Consider the following 8801-nt stretch of genomic DNA (forward strand, 5'->3'; position numbering starts at 1 on the left):
CCTGGAATCAAACACTTGTTATTATATCTCTCTAAACAAACACCTGCCCAGGTCCTTGTGATCCTAGTTGAACTCATTACACAAAAAGAATACAATACAAGCTGTCTCACTGATGGATTCATTCTAACACCAACAAATCTTGGCTCTCAGCTCTAAGCACCTGATGCTAGAAAAACAAGTCCCAAGTGAGCAATTTTGGAAGATTTCCATGCTCTGACAGATTGAGGGGCTTGGATCTTCCCCTTGAGGACCCAGGCTGAGGCTGCAGGCAAGTTAGTAAAATTCTGCTCTCCAGTAGCTCCTTCTTCCGGTGTCCCTTCACTAGCTCTGGCTCCAGACCAGATTTAGACTCTGCCCCCAGGATTGGAGAGCAAGAGAGAAGTGAAACTAAGCTTGCTTTTAGGAAACTGAAACAGAAAAGAGGCCAAGGGATTCTTCTTTCCATTCCAACTTCATTTGAATGCTCTTGCTGGCCCAGCCCTCCCCAGGTAAAGAAACTCCTTATTCACTTCACATATAGTGACTGCTTATTGGGGAAATGTTCATTTGCCTGTGGAGGAAGCAGCAAAAAGGTGGGACAGAACTAAATGCTTTGATTGTACCATTTCCTCTGTGACCCCAGACATAAAACTTGTCCAATAAGCTGATTGGTAAATCTCCAATTTTGGGCGGAGCTGAGAAGTGGGGATTTTTCTCCCTTCGTTGCAAGGAAAGGGCCCTTGATTCAGAGTCATTTTGAGAAGAAACATGTCTCTCTGGATGGAGAGATACTGGAAAATGCTTCTAGCCGTCCTGGCCACTTTGGTGTTCGTCTTGCTGGTGCCCCTTGTGGTTTTCGCCATCAGGGCCAACTCAGAATCCTGTTTGAAGGGCTTTGAGCTCCAGAACAAAAACCAGCTCCTGGAGAAGAAGCTGAGGCAGAGCCAGGAAAGCCTTCGGGAATGGGAGACTCAATGGCGGAGCTGCAGCAATGTCTCGGTACTGAGGGTATAAGTGGGGCTCTGGAGACCTAAGGTAAAGAGAGGAGTGAGAGAGACAGGGCCACAAGCGAGAGACTAGAAATCAGGAGTCATGGGGCAGGGCTGGGAGCAAGAGGAATAGACAGTGAATTTCTTATAATCTAGCATTTTAGAGTATAGGCTTGTTGACATAAAACCTCTGCTTGTCCTCCAAAGTCCTGCCTTACTCTGCCCCAGTTCCCTATGTATTCTCTGGCTCTCTTTCCCCTTATCCCATGTCTCCATTACCTGACTTCCTTCATCATTTTTCTTATCTCTGTATATTGTCCTTTCCCTTCTCCCACTTCCTGATCTCTCCACCTCCCCTTCTTATCTCTGTTCCTCCTCTGCTCTTTCTTTTCTGTTTCTGGCTCTTTCTTCCTAGCTTCCTCCTCCTTGAATCTTTTTCCTCCCATCTGTCCACCATACTATAACTTTGGTCTTCTTGTTGTCACCTGTCCATCGTTTTCCTTATCTCACTATCTTCCCTCCACTAGCCTTTGTCTGGGTCCCAGATGCTTTGCCTCCCTGTGTCCCCAATATTCCTTTTTTTTTTTTTCCTGAGGCTGGTGTTAAGTGACTTGCCCAGGGTCACACAGCTAGGAAGTGTTAAGTGTCTGAGACCAGATTTGAACTCTGATCCTCCTGAATTCAAGTCTGGTGCTCTATCCACTGCGCCACCTAGCTGCCCCCCCCATATATTCCTAATTTCCCCTTCCCCAATGTCTCCCTGAGCCCCCCTCCACTTTTCTGGAAAATTACAGATTATGCACCTATAAAACTTTTTCTCTGCCTTCTTTGCCCCCCAACCCCTCCCAATTGACCCTTCGACTTGTTTTAGAACTGGAAGCCAGGATGAAACGAGGACTCTCCTGGGCCTGATCCATTCATATACCTTTTCCCTCCCCTTAGAAAGACCTGGAGCAGCACCTGGAGGAGCTGACATCCCAGAAAAACTTGATGCTGAGTCAGTTGCAGGAACTGAAGGGTAGGAAGCCTGTACATCTGGGGAGGAGCTGGAGAGGCAAATCGGGGAAATTGAACCTGGGAGGTGGAGAGGCAAGAAGCACTGACTGACTCCCACCCTCACTCCCAGTCCCAGACTTCCCAGCAAGATTGATACTACCTCCCCTAGGGCCCTAGCACACATTCAGGGCACTGGCCTGAGAGTACAATGCTCATGGCTGAAAGGCAACCTTAGACAACAACCATTCCAAAGGTCCTGACCCTGGGACCCATGAGTTTATTTCTTCTTCAAATTTGGGTAACTGTATTTGTGCCATTGATTTCCTTTGAAATCCTGTGTGTAGTATTTTATGTATTTAAACACATCATTGTGAGAAGGAGTCCCAGGTTTTCAGCAGGGCCAGATCACAACCAAAGCTGGAAACCCTGGTCTGCTCCAATCTCCTCATTTTGCCCATGAGTTAGCAGGGGCCAGACAGGTTAAGTGGCCCAGGAATGATGTAAGCAGGCTCAACTCAGATGCTCTGATCCTAAGCCTGCCCCCCACTATAACCTGTAACTTCCCAGGAGGCCCAGGTGTCTCTGTGGACTCTCCCTAGGAGCTGCAGGACTCTGGGTCAATCACTTGACCTCTCAGCCTCAGTTTTCTCATCTGTCAAATGAAGGAATTGCCCCTAATGAGCCCTAGAGTGCCCTGCAAGCCCTCAGTAAGAGTCCATGTTTCCTTCCCTTCTCTGGCATCATGGGCAGTCACAAGGGAGTCTTAATGCCTTTCCCTAGGACTCTCTATCCCAGTAATCATTCCTAAGAAGAGCCTTCTGGATATCAATGTCTCAAATGGAGAAAATTCAGGCTCTGGGGAAGAATGTTTGAAGGCCTAAGAAGCTTGGGAGGTTTTTCCCAATGCCCCAAATCGGTGGGGAGGAGGACAAGAGGGAAGGAGTTTCTCCTTGTCATTAACTTCCCCTCCCCCTTCTTTCTTGGACCAGGAGAGAACCAGGATTTGGCTGAGAAACTTAGGAATGCAGAGACAGCCCTGCAGCTGGAGAGGTCTGTACTAGGCTTCCTGAGGAGGGGCTGGGCTCTGCTGTGCCTAATAACTTCCCCTGAGACTCCATGGACATCAGGAACCCAGCACTCTGGAATTCTTCTTGGGTTGGGGGACTTCTAGGTTCAGGGTCATCCCATCTTCTAGGGACACAATTATTTCTAGATGCAGATGCCCAGAACCCTCCAGCCCTGCTTTAGGGGAGACATGTGTGAGTCAATTTTCTCATCTCTGAATCAGAACCAATGTGTAAATCCAAGACAACCTCTCTCCCCTTCCATGTCCTTCTGTCCCAAACCAGAGCCCTACCTGTGTGATCTGTAGAACAGAGACCAGCTGTCGGAAAGGAAGCCCAGCAGCCCTCAAGGTGATCAGTACAGACTTGGGGCTTCTGGAGTTTCCCATGAAATAGATCCTAGGTCTGTCACTGACCTGTGTGGACATCCTGGCCCATATACTTCTCTTCCCCTGACTCTGTTCCCTTCTTAAACTTTTTGCACTCAACCCTTTTGCCTGAGAAATTTTTATGTAACCCCATGTATTAGGTATATAAAACAGGTATACAAATTTACTGATTTACTGATACGAACCATAATTTTGTGACCCCCCCCCCATTCAGTTATTCGATTCCATGTGGAGTCATGACCCATAGTTTAAGAAACTTTGTTCTATAACATGAAACTATTAAGTGAGATGTCCTTTTAGTTTCCTTCCAGCTCCGCCATTTTAGGTTTTGCCTTTTTTTCCCTCTTCTCAGCTCTGCCGTTTTACTTTCTGGGCTCTACAATCTTTTCTTCCTCTGAGCTTCTATGATCTCTATTACAGGTTCTTTCCAGCACTGCCATTGTCTACTTTTTATTTTGAGAGAGGTTTGAAGGAGGAGTGTGTTCTCTTCCAGCTCTGTCATTCTAATAGTCTAATCCCCTATACCCACTAGACATTACATCTATGATCATCCTCTGACATCTTATGACTTAAATAATAGATATAATCAGAGGTCATCTAATGACCAATATTTTACAGATGAAAAAAAAAAAAAAACTGAGTCCAGAGAGGGTGTGGTATATTTTAGTAAGTGCTTAACAAATGGTTGTTTCTTTCCAAAGAGATTAAATGACTTAGTCATCACATAAACAGTAAATGGCAAAGTCAGGATTGAAAATAATTCCTAAGTCCAAAATTTAGGCTTCTTTTGGATGCATGATACTTTACTATGACCTCTTTCAGTTCTGATGCATGCTATGGTCCCTCCTAGCAGTTCTTACAATTCTAACATTCTATGTTTGGTGTTATAAGTCCCACTGGCATTTGCTACTGTCATTCTCAGCTCTGACCTATGTACCAATGTCCTTTCAAAGTCTGATTGCTATATTCTAATATCCTTATTCCAGTATTCTGTCTTATAAAGGCTCATCACCAGTACTATTCAATGCACATCTCTGCCATCCTCTGTTCTAACATCTTTTTTAGTTCTGACAATCTGTCTTCAGAAGTGCCTCCCATGTCCTAATCCCAGCCCCCACCCAGTGCCCAGCCGTGACATTCTCAGCTCTATATATCATAACAAACTTGCCAAAATCAACTTTCTCTCCTTCAGGAAATATCTGAGTGCCATTTTCTTTCAGAGTCTTCTACTAGGTACTGAGAGAGTTTCTGGAATTAAGGAACACAATTTCTGTTCTGATAAAACTCAGCATGGTAATGTACATACTATATTGACAATAGGAAGCATTTAGGAGAAAAGGAGATTTTTCTGCTCTTTGGGGTTATCAATACCATGGCTCTCTCCATTGGCACAAACTTTGGAAAAAATACCATGTCATGCAAGGGATCGTTAACATAGTGTTAACTAGCTTATTAATTGACAACATGCTAATTACCATAATACCATTAGGGTGAGAAGTAGCATTAACCATCTCTGATCCATCAAGAACTCAAGATGGGGGGGCCTGGGAATGGTGTGGTAGAGATCTTAGGGGCCCCAGAGCCTTATTCTCAAGGTGATAATCAGTCAGAAGATCTTTCCCATCATGTGAAAGAGATCAACAATGGCTAGGCCCCTAGACCCACTAGAGAAAGATCTCATTGTTCCCTAACTCTGACCATCCCTCCAATCCCCACTTTTATCTTTTAGAGAAAAAAAGAACTCAAATAAGACAAATTCAGCACTCCCTGGCCCTCAGAGCATGTCTGAACTTCTGGGTTTAGGTCTGGTTATCACCTTGTTTCTCTGAACATCCTGTGCAAGGTAGGTGATGTTGATGGATGAGGGACAGAAAGGGGGTTAATAAGGGAGATGGATAATAAAGTGGGTAACTAGGGACTAAAGGATCCATGATAGGCTCAGAAGAGAGAAAAGTTTAAGGCATGAGGTTCTGGGACTCAGTGAAAGGTTTAGGGGTTCATTGAGGGAGGTAGAAGAGCAACTGAAAGAGGTAGAAAAGATACAGGGAATTGTAGCAAGGCTAACCCTGGCAATGGTGAGAATCCCTGCAGATCATAGTTTGGCATGTAATCCCATCTCAAGAGAAGCGACTTCCTTTGGGAGAATCAGTAATAATGAGGGAAATGAGGGCTTGAGGTACTGGAACTCAGTGAGGGATGGGACTCAGTGAGACAAGATAGAACATTAGAGAGTGGGGTTAAAGGATCCTTGAGGGTTTAATTTGATGAAATGGATGGGGGCTCAATGAAGAGGGTTAAGAACAACAAGGAAGGTGAAGACTTATAGAGGGAATTGGAGTTGAGTGAGAGAATTAATATTGGGGCAAGAAAAGGAAAGGAAGAAAAGAGAAGGATTCCTAAGCATGTGAAAAGACTAGTCCTGGGAATAGTGAGATTTCCTAGAGAGGAGAGTTTGGTACCCAAGTATCTCAATATTTGGAGGAAAGCCAGGCACACAAACAATTCTGAGCATACCAAGGTATGTATGTATGTATGTGGAAATGGGAATATAGAACAAGCTTAAGGGCCTCTGCCCTAGAGAGTGAGCAGAACTGGCCTTGGGGAGGACACTCTGCCCTGACTTCCTTCTGTTTTCTGTCCTAGGCACTTCCTAACTTCTTGGAGACTTCTAAGCTCTGGTTCCTAATGTTATTTCCTGAAAGGACAAGCCATGAGGTTGATCAGGAACAGAAATTCTGGATGGTTTTTGTGACATTCAAGACTGTTTTCTCTCACCATCTGTTTCTAAAGTCCCAGAGTGTGGAATGCTAGGATGAGTGGAAAGAAGTAGGAGGGGAGGGGGCTCTCTGGAGACCGAGGAGAAGAAGAGGCAATGGCTTTGAGGGAGGGTGGGGGAAGGGGCTCTGATGTGGAACAGGCACTGGGAACAGGATGCTGGGTCCTTAGTAAGAGTAAGTAAAGAGATGGGTTGGGAATTGAGATCTTTAAAATAAAAGATGACTACTGTTCAAATTTTCTGATCCTTGTTAGAAAATGGGGAAGGAAAGAGCTGGGAGGAAATGGGAGAGAGGGCAGGGTAAGGATTTAGCTTTCCTCAGATCTTTGTCCTTCCCTATCAAAGTACAGTCTCCCTTTGGGAGGTTTTATGGTATCATATAAAGAATGCTGAATTTAGACCTGAGTTCAAATCCTCTCTCTGATACTTACAAATACTTAACTTGTTTGGATTTCAGTTTTCTTGTCTGTAAAATGAGGAGATTCAACTAGGCTCTTCTTCAGTTGTAGACATATGAAGGTATGATCTTGTGACCAAAGTCAGAGAGAGGGGTGGAGTCAAAATGGCAAAGAGAAAAAAAGCATTTTTGTCAATACAACTGTTCCATACCAACTTAGACAACTACTAGATTAAATTCCAATTAGGAAAGCTGTTTTTAAAAAATCATAGAGTCATTTTTCTAGCCCATAGCAAGTCAGAGAGATTTAAGGGTTTATCTAAGGCAGGGGATGGCTATGAATGTCGGATGGCAGTGAGGCTTAGTAGACAACATTTTGGAAGCAAGGGAAAGAAAGGGAGTCAAGACACAATTCCAGAGCAGGAAACACCAGAGTAGAAAAACGTAGGGGAAAAAGCAGCATTGGGATGGCTGATATTTGGCAGTTGTGTTGCCCATTATCTACTTCTGGATCACAGATCCAGGATGAAAAAAAAAAAAAAGCCACAAATGAGCTGGGCCCTCAAATCATAAGAAATATTTCTGCCTGCATTAACAAGTAACTCCCACACAGATCCCTCCTACCCAACCCACTAAGAAACACCTACTATGTGCAAGGAAGCACTGTGTTAAGGATATAAGTCCACAAAAAGTGAACAGATCTTTGCTTTCTAGGAGTTTATATTTCATTAACTCCTCCCCCCCTCCAAATACCTTGGGAGAACATGGAAGGAACATTGTTCCTTCAGAACTCATAGCTCAGTGGCAAATGTTTGAGAGAAGCATAGCTGCATGATCCATAGAGGACTGATCTTGGAGTAAAAATTAATCAGTCAATAAGTTAAACACAAGTAAACCAAAGTTCAAATCCAGTCTAGCTGTGTGACTTTAGGAAAAGTTGTTCAATCTCTTTTTGCTTCAATTTCCTCATCTGAAAATGGAAATAATAAAGTTGTGAGAATCAAATGGGAGCATAATTACAAAGTGCTTAGTACAGTGTCTGAAATGTAGTAAGTGTTATATAAATGTTAACTATTATTATTGGCATCATCATGTGCCAGGCATTGTACTAAGTGCTAAAGATATGAAGAGAAACAGTTCTTGTCCTCAAGGGCCATATATTCTAATGAAAGATACAATGTGTACTTATATACCAGACACCTATAGACTAAAATACAGGGTAACATTAGAGGGAATAATATTTGTCTAGCATATAAAGGTATATGTGTTTTCTCTCCTCTTTCCCACCCACTGAAATGGAGATGATATTCTCTTTTTGTGACTGGAGCAGATACTAGCATGTTGATCTTAGGCACAGTGAGTAAGGTTTTCATCCTGTCTCTTTTTACCTTGAAACCACTAGGTATCTCTCTGTCAGCCCTTTCTCTATCTACCCCTTTCTCTTGAGTCTGTCAGTCAACTAGCATTTATGAAGCACCTACTATTTTCCAGCCCCTTGTGCTAAGTGCTGGGGATACAAACAAGACAATTTGGGGGCTGGCCAAGAGCTGGGAATTTCTGCTAGGCCCCACCCAGTCCTCCTCCTTTCTTCTGCCATCTTGTTGAGTCAGGATAGAAAAGAAGCTTTATACCTGCTCTCTGTGGGCTGCCCTAAACTAATGAAACAAATCTGTCTAATCGTCACCCAAGAGAAGTAACAGACTGACATGCTGAGTCAGAGGCAGGAAGCAAACAGCTTTCAATTTCCTTTTTTTAGATTTGCCACCTGTTATAAGAATTCTTGAATTATTGACAACAAAGTAGTAACCAGTATGGTCAACTGAACTGTAACCTCTAACCTGTGGGTTCCTGGAGCTGAACAAAGCAGGATAGAGACAGAGCAGTCAGAAATCAAACAGAAGTCTAATTTCAAAATGAGAAAAACAGGTTTGCAAACCGAAGTCTTCCAAAGAAGGAGAGCTTGTGGCTTGTAATGGGGATAGAGTTTTTAACTCTGCAAACCACAAAAAAGCAGAACCCAACAGCCATTCTTAGGTCTTGAATAATCATTTGTCACACCAGGCCCACTGCAGGCTTTGGGGACAATACAGATATGCAAAGCATGAGTAGAAACAGTCTCTAAGGTAGTAGAATCATTGAGCCTTATAACTGTCTCAAGTCAAAAGGGTGTTTGACTTTCAATCATAACAAAATGTGGTTGGAACAGGAGTA

At 43.5% G+C, this 8801-nt stretch overlaps 1 protein-coding gene across 1 annotated transcript; it reads left to right on the forward strand.

The window, feature by feature from the left end:
- Positions 1-395: 395 nt before the first annotated feature.
- BST2 (bone marrow stromal cell antigen 2) lies at positions 396-6591 on the forward strand. The gene is made up of 5 exons (XM_074306839.1): positions 396-978; positions 1911-1986; positions 2954-3014; positions 5147-5260; positions 6061-6591. The coding sequence occupies exons 1-4, from the start codon at positions 748-750 to the stop codon at positions 5244-5246; spliced, it is 468 nt and encodes a 155-aa protein (XP_074162940.1). The 5' UTR covers positions 396-747; the 3' UTR covers positions 5247-5260; positions 6061-6591.
- Positions 6592-8801: the final 2210 nt, after the last annotated feature.

This window comes from Sminthopsis crassicaudata, chromosome 1, assembly GCF_048593235.1.
Source record: "Sminthopsis crassicaudata isolate SCR6 chromosome 1, ASM4859323v1, whole genome shotgun sequence".
Classification (NCBI taxonomy): domain Eukaryota; kingdom Metazoa; phylum Chordata; class Mammalia; order Dasyuromorphia; family Dasyuridae; genus Sminthopsis; species Sminthopsis crassicaudata.